The 17,735-nt window shown below is 39.5% G+C and overlaps 1 protein-coding gene across 4 annotated transcripts in view; it reads right to left on the bottom strand.

Annotated features, from left to right (window-relative positions):
* The window catches only part of TANK (TRAF family member associated NFKB activator), a 39,969-nt gene that overhangs the window by 9,011 nt on the left and 13,223 nt on the right, over nucleotides 1–17,735 (bottom strand). For 3 of the 4 annotated variants that reach the window (XM_043525111.1, XM_007056651.4, XM_043525110.1), the window contains exons 2-7: nucleotides 17,206–17,352; nucleotides 13,779–13,887; nucleotides 12,672–12,802; nucleotides 4,341–4,520; nucleotides 2,841–2,917; nucleotides 236–354 (exon numbers count right to left, since the gene is read on the bottom strand). In XM_043525111.1, coding sequence (XP_043381046.1) covers nucleotides 236–354; nucleotides 2,841–2,917; nucleotides 4,341–4,520; nucleotides 12,672–12,802; nucleotides 13,779–13,887; nucleotides 17,206–17,304 — 715 coding nt within the window. In that variant the 5' untranslated portion in view covers nucleotides 17,305–17,352. The remainder of the gene's footprint in view (nucleotides 1–235; nucleotides 355–2,840; nucleotides 2,918–4,340; nucleotides 4,521–12,671; nucleotides 12,803–13,778; nucleotides 13,888–17,205; nucleotides 17,353–17,735) is intronic. The other variant, XM_027819054.2, reaches the window with a different exon arrangement.

The following is a 17,735-nucleotide window of genomic DNA, read 5'->3' as shown; positions in this document are numbered from 1 at the left end:
TCTCTTACATGGTGACTGCCTCTTACCCATGTAATTTGGAATGTTCCTCAAACAATTCCAAAACTCATGGTGCATTTTCTTAGTGAACTGCAGAGCACCATGTGAGCAGACTTGAAAGAAGCAGATGGTAAACAGTAGAAGTACTTTCAATGTATGTGTAATTTACAGTATTTTCAAATATAAAGCAAAGCTTTCAAACAGTTGAATCACAATAAGAGCTAAAGGAAGATGTTACCATTTACAGGTTCTCTCTTTATGTTAAGTTTACTGAGTTGGTCTGTTTGCTTTCTTGCTAGTGTGCATATTCGATGACATTCTTCCTTCATCTCCTGGAAAACCATCTCTAGATCTTCCCTAAAAGTTCAATATTTTAAATCAAAAAGTGTCAGTGGGTTCAGCTCTTTCATGACCTTGAATTTAAAAAAAAAAAAAAAAAAATATTCCACAACTGTAAGCCAGAGATAGTGTTCACTACCAGAAACATTTAGCTGGTAGTCTTCTCCTTAAGGTGCGCGCGCACACACACACACACACACACACACACGCTCACTCACTCTCCTTTGCAAAAGCAAATGGAAGGGAAGAAAGTAGTCAAACATGATGAAATATGTAGCTGTTTGATCATATCACATGCATAGGCCCCCTGCATGGAAATGATGGAATGGAGCAATAAACCTTTATAGGCCAGGGATTCAAAGGAAATCTGAGCCACAGACCTTTCATGTTTCACTGAGTTCCCTCCAGCATTGGCACTACAACACATCCTTGGCAATTATAGTGCTTCTGTGTTCATGCGAGGGCCAGTCCAGAGAAATTAGCTAATGCTGTTGTGAACATACATTATTTCCCATTTTTGCTGTGGACTTTAGTCCATGCAAGAAAGGAAATATGCTATGCAAAAGCAGCTGCTCCCTGGCTCCCTCCTCTGCTTGCTTATGTGACATTTTTGTAGAGGGCTGGAGAACTCCTCACTTAGGCCACGTCTACCTTGAAAGACAAAAGTTTTGTCGTTCAATTGCCAGAGGTGTTTCAAAACAAAAAAACCACACACCCTTGAAAGACAAAAAAGTTTTGTGGGTGACAGGCGCCAGTGTGAACAGCGCTTTGTCAGCAGGAGCACTCTCCTGCGGACAATGCAAACGCTGCTCGTTGCGGGTGGAAGTTTTTTGTCAGCAGGAGAACCAACAAACAGCGGCTACACAGCACGACTTTTAGCGGCATGGCTGTAGCAACACAGCCATGCCACTAAAGTTGTGTAGTGTAGACATGGCATCCGTTGCCATTCCCTTCTGCACAACCCACATCCTAGCTTTTTTCCCTCAGGGCCTTTCACAGGTTCCTAAATGGCTGTCAAATACTTAGTAAAATCACACTAAGAATGGAAAACATAGCTCTTCATACAAGTGCAGTTTTTGGCTTCTTGAAAAACATGGCATATTACATTATTCTGCTTACTTATGCATCACAAATACTTGAATTGAGGCACATGAGACCACACAGACTAATGAAGCATAAGTTCCTAGATCTTGCAAAACGGACTTTTAGTTAAAGGTGAACTGAAGATTTGAGGTGGGGTAGGGGAGAGACACAGAGGGTTAGTGTCTTATTTTGCTTCTTTATGCCACAGGGTTTTTTTTGTTGCTTTTATCAAAAGGTTTTTCTTTGTGTGTTTTTATTCACCCTGTTGCAGTTTGGACTATTAAGTGCTGCCTTCCTCATTTTGCTGGAGGTGTCCTTTGGAGGACACAGAGATGTGGATTAGGAACTCACTCAGAAGAATGATGGTGAGTGGTTTTAGTATTCATTCCAACTGTTTCTCAGGTGTTTCAGTTCATTAGTAGTTAAACACCCCAAACTCCACTCAAAGCTTTAAATAGTCTGATACCACAGATATTTTATTCAATCAGATTTCACTTGCTTCTCTCTGATGCCATGTCATAATCCTGCAAATTCTTCAGTCATGCATAGCCTGGCGAGAAGAACTGGGCTTACAAGAGCTGAATTTTAATGTAAAAAAACATGCGCCCGGGCGGGAGGGGGAGAAAAGGGGGAATAATTTAAAAAAAAAAAAAAAAGAACACCAGACACTTCAAATAAGATCTAGAAAAAAAATAAAGTAGCAAAAAGCACAATCCCATTTTTTTCACCCCATGTGACACCTTTAAGAATCTCCTTCTAAATGATCCTTCAGCAAAGGTTGGGAAAAACCTGCCTTAGGTTTGCACTTTTCACAGGAGAATATTACTAAGGCTCTGGTCAACCCCCTTCACCATAAAACATGCAGAAGGGCAATACTCACTCATTAAATACAGCAAGGTTCAGTGTCATACACCTCTGTGATGCCCTACTTTTGATTATTCAGGGATCACAAGGCCTCCTCTGCATTGTGGGTAGTGACTCCATAGCTAAACCTGGCCCCAAACACTCAGATTTGGAACCATAAAGTTGAAGGATTAGTCCCTTGTGCAATCTGTTGAGCCCTCTCCTGGCAGCACTGCCCTCCTATGCTGCACTAGTTATTACAGCATGGCTGCACGATTGCCCTCAAAAGGAGTTAAAGCTGATACAATAACCAGCATTAACATCCATAGCTATTTCCCATGGAGCTTAAACCCCTGCTGCATCAAGTGGTTGTTTTTTCTTCCTCCTGATATATCCCTGAATATCCACAGAACGCCAGCTATGCGTCCACATGCCACACAGGCTCTGCTCCCCTCCCTACGCTGCTTCTGGGCCCTATTCTGTTCTTTCTGTACTGTGAAAAGGGAGGGAAGCAGCTGGCCTTATTACTTTTTAGCAAATGTGAACATTGTTTACAAAAATGCTGCAAAATTATTTACCTTTCATGCACAGTTAAAATACCAGGGATCCCTGGAGATAAATCCTGTCTAGCTGGAGCAATCTTCGTATGTTTAATCTTAAAGTAAAACATGGATTAGGGATCTTGTTTTGGTGTACAAATTTCGATTCTTACATTTGCATGGATTTAAACACAAAGGTAGATTAAGAAATGTCTCAACATTCTTCAATAATCAGCAGAACCAACTAATCTTACGTGTATCCCAAGAAGCCATTTAGAAAACAAACGTACAAGAAATCTCATGTTTCATTCTTTGATTTTAAAATCCCTTCTAGTACAAATTTGGTAATGCCACTATTTTGCCCTTATACAGAGGTTTTCATTTGAGACCACAGGCGCCGACTCTGTGGGTGCTCAGGGCTGGAGCACCCACGGGGAAAAAATTAGAGGATGCTCTGCACCCACCGGCAGCCAAGCTCCTCTCCTCCTTTCCCCCTGAGCATGCCCCATCGCTGCTCCTCCACCTACCTCCCAGTGTTTCCCGCCCAGCTGCCAAACAGCTGTTTGGCGGTGTTAGCAAGCTCCAGGATGGGGGGAGGAGGCGGGGGCCGAAGCCAGGATTTGGGCAAGGGGTTGGAATAGGGGTGGGGGTCAAGTACCCGCAGAAAAAAAGAGGGGAAGTCAGTGCCTATGTTTGAGACTCTCATAGGACTTTAATATGTGGGTAAGCATTATCCTCCTCTTTATAGGTAGGGAAGCTAATGCACAGAAGTTGTATTGTATTACAATTCAGTTTTAATCATGTATCAGATCATAGGCTCATTTCTAAGGAACTGACGTATTTTAAATTCCAAAAATCAATTGTCTCTAAAATTTTCAACAAGCAGATTAAAGGCTGACAAATTATCTATCATGCTTTTAAACAAGTTGTTACCTTTGACTACCACCTTGTGGATTAGACTAGTATTACATGGACTGTAAATTGTTCACTAAATATAGGCTACTCCAGTGGTTTTCAACCTTTTTTCAGTTGTGGACCCCTAAAATATTGCGAATGGAGGTGCAGACTCTTTTGGAAATCTTAGACATAGTCTACAGTCCAGCAGGGGGTCTGTGGATCACAGGTTGAAAACCACTGCTCTACCCTGGATGTTTTTCCTGGTAAGTGAAACACCAAATCTGACCAAAAGAGTGGGATAAAAATGGAAGACTGAAGCTAGGTATAATATGCAATTTGAGTCTGAATGGTAAAGACCAACTACAATACAGCTATGTAATTTTTCTCCATGAATATAATATTTAATTGTATAACAATTTAAAATAAAAATATGAATAATTAAGGTACACAAAATAAGATTCAAGTATTTTATGGCTTAACTGAACATTACAGCTAGTGTTACTGTATATATTTTAACAATTTTCTTAGCAACTTACATACAGTTGTAATCTAAAATCTGTTAACCAGAGTAATTTGTATAAACAAAATCTTAAATAAACATAATTATTTGCAAAGGTGTGGTGTCTCATTTTATTTACTTACCTCCATTTCATATATTGGCATATGTATGCAATCCTGTGCTTCACTTTTTTCTTTTAATCTGTTTTTTAGAAACCTTATTTCTTCTTCTTTAATGGCAATAATAGATACAAGTTTATTTTCCTTTAGAGTGTTTTCTTCCTCAGTTTGCTTCAATTTAATGCCCTCTGTTTCCAATTGTTCCTAAAAATAGCACAATTGGTTAATATTTCCAGAATAGGAAGAATATCATTATGCAACAGCCTGGGATATACTAAATTAAGTCTTGGCAACCTAAATGAAATGAGTCTTATCTACTCACTAATGTCAATTTGCGTTGAAATAATTAAAGACCATTTAGTACTATATACAGATATGTCTGATCATGGACAATTACTCAAAACAATTGTTTGCTGTTTTGAGCTTATAAAAGCCAAGCCAGCAGATTTCACATTAGTGTTTTAAAAAAAAAGTGGAAGACATGGTCTTACTTCATTTATATACACTGTGTGCAGTAACATTTAGTTTCATAGCATACTAAACATCAAGTTACAGCAATTTTAAAGAAGGTGACAAAGTCTTCAGAGTTAATTTCTGGAGCAGTTAGAAATGTAGCTCTTTATCACTTAGGTGATTTAGATTTCCAAAGACCCAAGCTGCATGCAATGCTGAAAAGATAAGGAATTAGACATTTTAAGTGTAGGCCCTATCCCAAATATTCAACCAGAATTTTGTAGAAATTAATATGTACAGAGAAAATCCATCAGGACACCAAAAGGGAAGACTTAGGTTTTTGTTTTTTTTTTAAAATGTATAAGGAGGCAATCCTTGAATTATTTCTCAGTAAAAGAATATATGGCTAGCGACACAGAGACGCAGTTACAACAGCTAAAAAGCTGTCTTTCCTTGGAAGTGGTGGAAATGTCTATACCCAAAGTTTCTATACTAATGGAAGCACAGGATTTCTAGAAAGTTTGAAGAGGACAACAGAAGCACTAATGACCATTATCCAGTTAAATGTATAAACACATTTAAAAAGGGGGAGTAAGAGGGAATTTGGGCAGTTATTTTTGGAGGGATTCAGGAAGCACTGTGGCAGTCAAATAAGAAAAGGCAAATTATGGAAGAGAACTATTTGAATATGGATGACTGAACTGTATTTTTAAAATGCCACAATGCAAATAGGAGACAGACATTCACTTGGTTCAAAATTATATTTGTCCAAAAGCAACCAAATACACCAGAAATATTCTGCTCTTATTTTGAAATTGGATACAAAAGTCTCTCTCTGAAACAAATTTCAAATTGCTTTGCAAGTCATCCAAATAACAGAGTAATTCAGGTGTTTCATTCCTGAGACTTATTTTCCCACTAAAATTAAATGTTTGTTTGTTTATAAGTGTATTGATCTAACTGATCAAAATAGTTAAATAGAAACACTGTGACTTAGACCCAGGGCTGGAAAAGTCACATGCAATGTCAAGATAAATAATGTGCCAAAATGCAAGTCACACCATCTGGAAAAATAATTATTTTAAAAACAAGGTCAGTGGGAAGGCAGATAAAGAATGCTCAAGGGTTGAGCCATATTAAGCCAGGTACCTGCCTCCAACAGGATAAAACTTAAGTCACCGAGTAAGGAATTAGGCCCAAGGTATACCCTGTTCACCAGAACAAACTAACAAAAAAAAAAAAAAAAAAAAAAAAACCAACCCCCCCCCCCCCCCCCCATGTTTTATGAAGCCTGTACATGCAAATACAATGAACTCGAAGTATAATGTATACATGGGATGGGGGCAGATGGAGGCAATGGAGAAGGAGCCAGCCCCAGGTGTGGTGATACAAGGAGGGGAGTGTATTCAGATAATCCATTAGCAGAGTCCCAAAGAGGCTGCCGTAAGAGTCAAAAATATAGACACATTCTGGGATGAAATTTAAAGAAGACATGTTTCTATATTTAAATTTCACAATTTAAGCCAGTTAACCAAGAGTCAGTGCTCCAGGTCAGCTCATCCCACCCCCCCAAATTACCTAGTCCATAGCTGACCTTCCCTTGCCTCAAGGAGTCACAGTCAGCTTCTTCCACTCACTGAGTGGTCAAAACAGTCTTTAAAATGGGTTCTCTCCACCGGAGGGAAACCCCTCATCTCCCTGGCTGGCTGAAGTCCTAGCAAACCCAGTTCCCCTGATGCTCTCAGTTGGCAGGACAACCCATTTCTAAAGCCATCCTCATACATCTATACATGCTGTTACCTTCCCAATTACTTCCTACAGCTGGAGGACCCTACTTTCAGGTTTGATGCTTCTGCCAGGTACTGTGGGACAGATTTCAGTACCTGTTTCCAGGAGAGGCCATTAACCCCTTTCTGTCCTTGTCAGGTTAGGATCTATATACCCCATTACAGGGAGTAGAAAGAGGTCTAGTATCCAAGGAGTCCAAGGAATGGGATGAAGAGAAAAGATGCAGCAAGAGAAGGGTTAGTCTTGACGGGACATGAAGACTAGGAAGGAAGAGATTTTTGTACTCAGTTCTGAAATGGATAGGAAGTCTGAAGATTTTAGACTCAAGGTCATGTGTTCCCAACTTCCAGAGAAGGATGAGATTGTTCAAAATATGACAGCTAAATCTGAATTTGACTTAGGAGGGACTTAGGGAAAGCAAAGGAAATAATCACAAGTGAGAGGAGTAGAAGGCACAAAAAGTTTCTGTAGTCAAGGTAATATTTGATGTGGATCAGGTTAGGAGGGGATAAACATTTAGTGAGTTGGGAAGCAAGTAAGAACTTTGCTGACGTTTAAGACACAGGTTCCTGACCATTTGGGTGAGGTGGTGGTGTTGTTTTTGGATTAAGATATTCTTACCAGTTTTGAATGTGCTGAAGTTGAAGGAAGTTATGGTGGAGCCAGGAGTTGGATAAGGTTGAAGTACTTAAAGAGTGAGCAAAGGGCTGTAAGAGTAAAGGTTATAAAGCATAAGGAGGTCTGAAAAACATTACACAGTAAAGTTAAGAATAAAAATGTAACAATTGTAAAGCAAGGTTAAGCATGAAATGTATTAAGTACATACATTAGAAACAGGCAAATGTGCAACAACACTTAGCTCATGGCTCCTTCAGTCCCTGCATGCAGCTCTTGCAGAGTCTAAACAGGATTGTGCTCTTTTTGCTCTGGCCAAAAGTCAGGCAAAGCAAGAGGAGCACAGATTACGAGTGCCCCCTGAAACACAAGGCAAAGACCAGAAGCAATGTGGGAGTTGCTATGGTCTTCCTCTAGTAGGAGAACAAAGGCAATGGGGCATAAGGAAGGCAGAGAGAAGAGAAATTCAGTGGGAGAGTCACTACATACCAGCACAACAGCCTGTCTGTGTACTAAAACGAGCATCATGTTGTTGTGAAGAAGCTATTTCATCACATACTGATGAAAGTCGGCATCACGGTGCGCGGTCATGACATTACAGCAGGATATGTTTTGTGTCTCTTACCATTTGGTTATCCATCCAAGTCATTATATTGCCTTTCCCATATCTTACAGACACTATAACAGTGGCAATTCGACCTTTAAGAACTAGAGTCACCAAGATTGATTGGGTCTGGGTGGCTTCAACATCAATATGATAACTCTCCCAGATTAGTTTATGAACTCATGATATATTTCATATATATCTCATGATCCCATGACAGCTATGGGACTGTCTAGATGGTATCTGGCTCAATTAACATATCTGGCCATGTTCTGGATCTTATGTACTGGGATGAGCAGCAGGGATAGAAATTATACCTTTGCCATGGAGCTCTCCATTATGACTCATCTTTCCTGTCAGGACATGGCAACCTATTTTAATGGTCTGTCCTAGGAAGCTAATGGAACAGGTAAAATTTCAGATGGCTCTAAGGAAGAATGCTGGTCAGCTGACAAACTGCTATCAATGACCTTATGGAACATTAACCATCTTTTGTCTGACTATTGATAAGTTTACCAATAAGTGTCCCATTCAGCTTCAGAGGTCACCTGACTAATTCTGCTTTTCATCACTCTAGTGGTGCACAAAGGAGGCTTAAAGCTGTCTCAGACAGGCAGGTGCAGGAGAGTCTGCAGCTGGTATAAACCCAGCGTATCAGCTATCCATTAGCTGCTCCCTCATCTCAGAGGTAGGTGGAATGGAGGAGGCATAATGGGGTGGGAGGGGCTGGAACACACAGCACTCCACAGGACTGCCCCAGCTAGCATTTCTTAGAGTAGCCTCTCAGGCTGCTTTAAGTTACATGGGGGGGGTGGGGGGGCATTTCAGCCCCAGGATCAGGGGCACAGAATGGTGACTTATAGCACAATCCTTACCACTCTGCTTATGCTCTGAACAGCTCAGAACCTAGACCACAAAAGTAACTTATTGCAGCATAAAATTATTTTTGAGATTGATGCCCTGGCAGTGCCTGAGGTGTAGAAGCATTTCTTCCCCTCTGCTATAGCATCGAAAGTCCTGGAATATTTCTGGGAGGAATGTGAAGAGCATGGTAAATATGGGTGTTTTGTTTTGGTTGTGGAGTCAAGTATTCATGCTTCACAGATAAATTTAAACTGATTCACATGGCACTGTTTGCCTTTGTGGGGAGAGCTGTGTTTAGGGGAGACAAATGCAAGGTCTTCTTTGCTTGGGGTTCATGTAGTTTTGCCTACAAAGGTCATGGCTATCCTGGGGAGGTTTGGGCTGTGACATGAAAAGTGGACCCATGTCCTTCCTAGTTGATAAGATCTAACTGGGAAATACTCAAGACCATTCCTGGAATGGAATGGGATGTTGACCCCTTGGTCTCCTAAAGGGAAGCATTGACAAATAAACTCTCTCTTAGTCCCTTTGTTCATTCTTTACTGTTTCTGGGTCCTCATAATTATGCCAGTTATCACCCTGTCTAATCTCCTTTTCTGAGGGAAGATTGTTGAGAAGGCTGTGGTGAGGCAGTTCTGGATATAAAGGAGTCCACAGATTTCCATGACTTCATTCTGGTTTTAGCCTGGGTATGGTATAGAGAGACTGCACTAGTCTCTTTGGTCAATCCCCTTCTGGGATGTATGAAGATCATATCAATGATAGTTCTTTCAGACCTAGGAACTAAAAATACAAGTACTTAATGGTGAAAGGCTGACTATGAGGTATAGCTCGCACATCTGCAGATTCCAACAGAGAAGACAATGTTTCTCTTGAGAGGCTATGGTTTTTCCTCTGCAAGAGGATCCAGATGGATATGTTGAGCAATGCTCATATGTCCCAAGGGCACGCTCAGGTATGGTTGTATAGGAATTATTCTGTCACCCCTCTTGATCAAATGTATAAGAATGCCAATCTGGGAAATTTGTTTGGGTTACAATGTCAACAGATTGCAGATGAAAGAGCCGTGTTCTCAACAAGGGGTACACGTACCCCTGGGGGTACACAGAGGTCTTCCAGGGGGTACATTAATTCATTTAGATATTGGACTAGTTTTATAATAGGCTACATAAAAAGCACTAGCGAAGTCAGTACAAATTAAAATTTCATACAGATAACTTTATACTGCTCTAAATACTATACACTGAAATGTAAGTACAATATTTATATTCCAATGGATTTATTTTATAATTATATGGTAAAAGTGAGAAAGCAAGCAATTTTTCAACAGCAGTGTGCTGTGACACTTTTGTATTTGTATGTCTGATTGTGTAAGCAAACACACCTCACTTGAAGGCTAATTTGGAGGCACGAGACAAAGATCAGACTCCTGAAAGAGATACAGTAATCTGGAAAGGCTGAGAATCACTACTAGCCCTGGATAGTGCAACTGTCTATCTCTGAACATCTAAGCAAACAACATTTTGAACGGCTAGAAATCAGGGGTTGATCCTGTACCCATTAAAGTCAACAACAACATTTCCTTCAACTTCAGTGGGTACAGGATTGAGCCAAGAGAAAGATTCCAGTAGACCCAAGTGAAGACAATTTGCGTATTTAAGTGAAGTTCTAGGGAAGACCCAGGTAATTACATAACTGGGGAATGTTCTAAAACAGGGGTTCTCAAACTTCATTGCACTGTGACCCCTTTTTGACAACAAAAATTATGCTAGGACTGCAGAAGCGGGGGACCAAAGCCTGAGCCTGCCTAAGCCCTGTCACCCTGGGGGAAAAAGCTGTGGCAAAGCCAAGCCCCACCTCCCCAGGCCAGGGGACCAAAGCCCAAGACCTCAGCCCCAGGCAGGGGGCCTGTAACCTGAGCCCTACCGCCCAGGGCTGAAGCTTTAGGGCTTGGGCTTTGGCCCTGGGCCCCAGAAAGTCTAAGCCAGCCCTGGCGACCCCATTAAAACAGGATTGTGACCCACTTTGGGGTCCTGACCCACAGTTTCAGATCCACGATAAATCTAAACACTAACTAGAGACAGAATGAGGGGGACACAAACTATTTTAATTTAAATACCACCACCACGGATTTACCCATACTGAATTTATACAGCTAGTGAATGAGACCGTTTTGCTAGGGATGTAGCAGAAAGGAGTTCATGTGGTGGATGACAACGGCTGTGGATATAGTTTACCTGGTTTTTGGGGAAAAAATTTGATAGGACATTTAAAACAAACAAAACAAAAAACGGAAGTGAACTACCATACTTGGGTTGATGAAGAATCGGTTCTTCTACTGAAGACAGCGTTTACAAGAGAAAGCAATTTAGATTGGGCAGGGTGAAAAATGCAATACTAGGAGGATCAATTTTGTTCAATATATACCAAAGATCCATATTAAGTAAGCGATTAAATTTACAATGGATACACCTCTTACTCATGCACATCTTTTTGTAAATCAGAGAGATACCTGAATAGTCTAGGAGCAGGTACCGATAGGTAGTTTGTGCCTCGAAAAGAAAGACAGTCTTGTGGTTAAGACACTGGACTAGAATTCAGAAGATCAAAGATCAGAAGATCATTTCCCAGCTCTGCCATAGACTTCCCATGACAGTGTAAGTACATCATATAATCTCGGTGTCTCAGGTCCTTATCTGAGAAATTGAGATAATTCAGCTTCCTTTCTCCCACTCCTTTTTGGTCTTATTTAGATAGATTGTAAGATCCTCGAGGTAGGGGCTGTCTCTTAATATTTGTACAATACAGATTACAATGAGACTTCAATCATGGTTGGACCTCTAGGCTCTACCAGAATACACATAATAATAATGAAATTCAATACAGAGAAATGGAAAGACCTGCAAAGATGTTTTGACAAGGAGCTAACTCTCCAACTAAATTCTACTCTCATTTTCTAATTAAATACAAAGAACTACCAACGAAATTATATTGTGGGGTTACAAGTGCTAACCCAGAGGCGGAGACCATATGAGGAGGAGATTATTGTTACTAGGACATTTTAGAATGAAAGGAGCATACAAGAAACTGAAAATGCTTATTTAAAAAAATAAATAATCTCAAAATTAGATTCCTACAAGATAATTAGCAACTGTCACTAATCCGATAAAATGATTTACAAATTAACACCTCTGATTAAAATGTGCTTAGTTCACCAAAATGCAGGATCACTTTGTCCATAGCTCAGATTTAGCAAACAAATCCCCAAATTAACTTTTTTAGTCTGAGCTTTTGGTTTTACAAGGTTTATTAAGACAACACTGTGGGGTCATGCTCAGACTGACAATTCAGCCTTATGGGACGTGCAAGCCCCAGAAAATGCAGCAGGCCAGCCAGTCCAGGGAAAGGATCAGCTTGGTGCACAAGGTCTGCTCTGGGTGTGGGAGCCTCATGTAAATCACTTCCTCACTCCTGAACACTGCTGCTCTATTCTCATCCCTGCCAACCTCAGTAGGTCTATGATGAAAACCCTTGTGTGGCTTCAGCCAGCAGTGGGTAGGGGAAAGGAATATATCCAGCCAGTTTTCGCAGCAAGTCACTTCTCACCCCAATCACTTGCTGCCATGCAGACTTGCCAAGTCCCCATCCCCACCCCGACGACTGCACTGTGACAGATTCTCATTAGAGAAAAGGGGAGCTCTTTCTTGACTGTCACATACGTGAGGTGAAGAAATAAGTGAGCAGACAGGTTCCCCCACCCCTTTTTTTCCCCCTGAGTCAACATTATTCCCATGATCGACCCTGCCAAACAGCAACAGAGCTGGGAAAAGTGAAGCCTTATCCTCAACTGGTGGAGATCAGCACAGCTCAACCAACTTTGGTGCAGCTATGATAATTGACATCAGCTGAGGATCAAGTCCATAAGACCCTGGAAAGGGAGCAGTTCTGGGCATCTCTGAAAGCTCATTTCTCCATTAGAGCTTAAAAGCATAAATATAATAATCCCGTTAAAGACAATCAGGCTACTGTACCTTTAAAAGTTTCTCTCTTTGCATTGCTAGTTTGAGTTTTTCATGGAGCTGATCAAAAGTTAGATTAGGGGAGGTGTCATTTCTCCATGTTTCACTATCTTCAGACACTAGAATGCGGCCATGTGCGCTACCTGTAAAATAAAAACAGCTCTCTGAGCAACACTGCATTTTTTTCCCACCACCAACCATGTTAGGATTTATTTTTTTTTAAAATGCATCGTATGAATTTGGTATTTTCACTGGGCCAAGTATCACTACAGATACATATTAAGTTGATTTTAGTTTCCTTTATTGGACCTAGTATTAATCCAACAGAGGCCCAATTCTGCCCTCAAATCTCAGACGGATGGGCAAATCCAGCAATAAACACATATTCTTGAAAATAAAGCCATCAGCTTTGCTGGCATTTGTGAAAAGGAAAAGCATTAGACTAGTGTGAATAAATAAATATTCACAAGAGTGCTTTTACTGAAAGAGTTTTAATGGCCATCATGTGTAGAATTGATTCAGAGAATTAAGAATGTTCACTGACAATTTGAACAGAAAGAGAAACTCCTGTTTATAAAGCTTAAGTAACCCAGTAAGTTAACAAAAGAGTGCCATGTAACTTAGCTGACCTGTCACACAACATAAAAAGTAAACACCTATGGTACCCAGTTCTAGAAAAAACTATAGGCTAAAACTTGTTCACACAAATTATTCAAACAATTATAATAAATATTCATAAAAATAAATCATATCCTGTTTGCAGATAATTTGTTACTACAATTAACAACTCTACTCACCCAAAGTCCATTGGCTTCAAGCTGTACATTTGAACAAGTTGTACATTTTTTTAAAAAAAATCTTCAGGTTCTTCTCGAAGAATAAACAAAAAGGTTTCCAAAGATTTTTCATTTTATAAACAAGATTTGAAAATGCAAAAGTATGTTAAGACTATTTCTGTGTGAACAGAAGTAGTTATTTCCCTTAAGCATAGCATTACCACAGAGTCCTTTTGTGGATACATATTGTAGAATCTGAAGCAATAAAGAAGTCAAAACTATTCTGCAGTACAATATATGATTAAAGGAAAGACATATAAAGCACACAAATTAGAGTACGTACCTTTGTTAGCATTCACAGGAGCCAACTGTGATTTAAGTTTTGTAATCGTACTTTTCTGAAACGCTATCTGTTCCTGCTGTTCAGATATTTGCTGCTTATAGTTATCTATCTGAAAATACAATAATTTAATTAGCATTAGTCTTATTTTGTTTTGATTAAGGGCTTCAATTTTAGCAGATACAGTTTATCAGCTTTCTTTTTGGGATGCCTGCGGCTACAATTTGTGCACAGAAACGCGACAGTTTTCACCTGTGAGAGGTTTAATTTTAAGTCTGTACTGATTGGAAAAAGGTAAACTACTAGATAAAACAAGATTGCTGTAACTCTTGGTTAACAGTGATGGTAGTAAATGTCAGGATAACGTTTATACGGGAAGCAATTTTCAGTCATAACCACAAATTAAAATGTGTTTTAAAATTAGGATTTGGATATTTATTTATTCTTTCACAGAATCTGTTAGTTACCCCAGTTATATCTATATAAGGACTCTATCAATTTAACTTTTCAGAAAATAAATCTAAATGTCTAAGTAAAGATATTAGTTTTTTCAAACTTAATTTGAAACAATATTATAGTTCCACTCCCCATACCTGATGTTTGCTGTTTAACTAAAAAAAAACAAACCAGGAATAAATATACATGTCTATATTTAATATATCGAACTGTGTGTCTTTGCTAACTTTGCCTTCCAAGGCTCCTGGAAGAGGGATGGGGAGAAGGCCCAATAGCTGCTCAGTGTTATTCTTCATCTGACTTGCCTGATCTTTTCCCCTAGCTTGACCTGCCCTGTTAGAACCTAGAAGAGCACGGAGCTACTCCAGGTAGATGAATATTGGCCAGCCAGTTAACTGAACAAATCAGCTACCGTTCAGGTAGCTGAACAACAGGAATATTAAAATATATACATGATGGCACTAGCCCATTCTTGATGGTACAAAACTAATAGTGCTGAAGTTATGGGAGAAAACTTGTGAAATTCTAAGAAGAAAGTTTTAGGAGGATTATTTGAATTTTTACTGAAATTATGATACACATTACTGTACAGAGAGTGGGGGCAAGATTTGTTTAATGAGTTACCTCGCTGTTATTGTACTACTGTATTGGAAGCCTCACTAAGTTAAGAAGACTTATTGAAAAGTTGCACTTGTCCATATATCAAGAATAAACCTACAATCTGACTAAAGTTACTCTGAAAGGCCAAGTAATTGTTGCAGTGAGAGCATAAAAAAAAAAAAAAAAAAAAAAAAATGATCATAGAGCAGTACACTCCAGCAACTATAAAAGACCTCAGGAAGCAGAAAAATCACTGAAAACCAAATTGAAAATGTACAACAGCAATGTCTTGTCAACACTTCTGTACAGAGCACAGACATGACAGCTAAAACAGACAGAAGAGAAGATGCTTTTGACAGCCAGTGTGCACAAATTATTCTTTGAGTCAGATGGCAGCAACAAGTTACCAACTAGAAGATCTGCATGACAACCAACTATCCATCTGTACCAAACACCATCTGGCCAAGATGACTCTGGCTTCTGTGTGTTTGACATGGCTCCCAACTCTAGAGACTGGTAAAACAAGTGGCCTACCAGTAACTTCAGTAAACTGTTAACAACAAAATGATGGACAAGCCAACAAAGTGCTAAGGCTATGGAGTGAACAGAGAAAGAGGAAGGAAACATTAGAGCAAGCAACATATGTAGGTCATCCAAAATAAACAAACAAACAAACAAAAAATTCATGTTTGGTAAAAACCTGCAGTTTCTATAGGTTGACTTCCCTTAGGAAATACTTTTACCTTTAATGGTTCTTTTCTGCAGTCAGAGAATCTGATTGCTGAAGGTTGATTAGGGCAAAGACAAGTTATTATGAACACTTTATGGAAGATCTGTGTATTGCTTGTCTCTAAGCAAAAGAGAAATGCACAACAAAATCCCATAGAAATCTGTTTCTGTCACTGTAGACTACTCAGTCTCACCCATTTGTTCCTTATGTTCCAATTTTCCACTGAGCTTTAGAAAGGCTGTTCCATAAGCATGTATTTATTTTCTTGTTTTGAGTGCAGCATATGTATCCAAAGAGGACAAAATTAAGTTTATAATTTAGCAATTAGTTTCAAAGAACGCAGAGTTAGAGTTTAGGAGCTTCTCAGTTGTGTTGAGAGAGCGAGAGCCCCAGTCCAGAACAACAAATAGCTTGCGGGTAAGGCACGCAGCTAGCATGTGGGTGATCCAGGGTTCAAGCATCTGGTCTTTGACTCAGGCAGAGAATGCACTTGAACTGAGGTCTCCCACATCCAAATAAGTGCTCTGAGCACCAGACTATTCTGCGGTGGGACTTTTTGGGGGGAGGCGGTAGGGAGGGTTACTGGATTTCAGAATAAAGTGTGCTCTCTGGCAGACACTCTCTTACCCCCAACTCCATTACTTCCTCTCTCTGAACTGTAAGTTAATTTAGGACCCATGTTGCTCCAGACAGGCCCGCACCATAACGCCTCCATTGAACTGTGTGTGAACTGATGAACAATGGAGTCTCTCATTCAAGAGCAGGATTTGAAATGCTCTAGAGATCCCTGTGTGCTAGGCAGTATCACAAAGCCACAAACTGCTGCTTTTGCAGAGTATTGGACTGCATGTGCAGCTAGCAGCTCCAGACAACTCATGGAAATGTTGTTGGGTCCAACATGATGGTTGCAATATATCCTTGTAAATGCTTGTTCACATAATTCCAAAATCCTGAAAAACCCAAAATGCTACAAACTGTTCAGAATCTTCCTTGAACCTCCCTCTTCACTGCTTCATTGTTGGATAAAAGGATATAAGTATACAGTTTGACTCCTGTATTTTAAAAAGTGGTAATATTAAAACAACTTGTAAGTTAATTAAAAATACTTATGACAGAAACTATCTTTCTATGTGCTTGTACAGCATCTAGTACAGTGACCAAAGACCCCAATATCTCAATTATTAATAACTTATAAGGCACATCTGTGTGTCAGGTAAGTAACAATATAAATAACTGTCTGAAAGACCTTCAGATTTCCCTATCAATTTGTTGTAAAATAAGAGTAAGATAAATTAGATTTAATATCTTCCATGAAAGATGCTGTCTACAAAGATACATTTACATTTTTAAAGAGCTCCCTGATTATCTTCCGGAGACAACACCTTTCCCACACCTAAAACCACCTCAAAATTACAAATAAAAGATTAAAGACATGCCAGATGATACACACGCATATTGGGAGTTTCTTCCCCACACCACAATGTGCTATTCTTTGATTTAGTAGTTTGTTTTTTTAATTGCAATTTCTATCTTTAACAAGATGCACTGAAATTTCAGTTGCTGAAGTAAAGCAAAACTGAAGTCTCCACATTTACTTTGATTCTCAACAGAACGGATAGCTTTAAAAACAAAACCAACACATACTTTTTGCTGCAGTTCTGTCACAGCATGGTCTTTATCCATGCATGCCTGTCGAAAGGCTTCATAAGCTTTATTAAGCTGCTCTCCAATATTTTTATCCATACTTCCCAGCACTGTCTCATCACTGAAAAGATGGACAAATTAACAGACCTGAAAAGTGATCAGAAAAAAAGGATAGTTAATTAACAAAGGTAAATTTGAGAGACAAGGTGAGTGAGGGTAATATCTTTTATTGGATCAACTTCTGTTGGTGAAAGAGACAAGCTGTCGGGCTACACAGAGCTCTTTTTCAGGATTAGGGAAGGTACTCTGAGTGTCACAGCTAAATACAAGGTGGAACAGATTGTTTAACATAAGTAGTTAGCACATATTCCAAAAAAAGGGACCATGCAAGGTAGAGTGACCCGTTAACACCTCTGCAGTGATAGGACAAAAAAAAAAAAAAAAAAGGGAGGGGGGGGTGTGGTTAGTGGGTTAATGATTGCTGTAATAAACCATAAATCCAGTGTCTTTGTTCAGTCCATGATTTTTAG

The sequence above is a fragment of the Chelonia mydas genome, chromosome 11 (genome assembly GCF_015237465.2).
Source record: "Chelonia mydas isolate rCheMyd1 chromosome 11, rCheMyd1.pri.v2, whole genome shotgun sequence".
Lineage (NCBI taxonomy): Eukaryota > Metazoa > Chordata > Testudines > Cheloniidae > Chelonia > Chelonia mydas.
The sequence above is the reverse complement of the archived record's forward strand: the minus strand, read 5'-3'. Positions and strand labels throughout refer to the sequence as shown.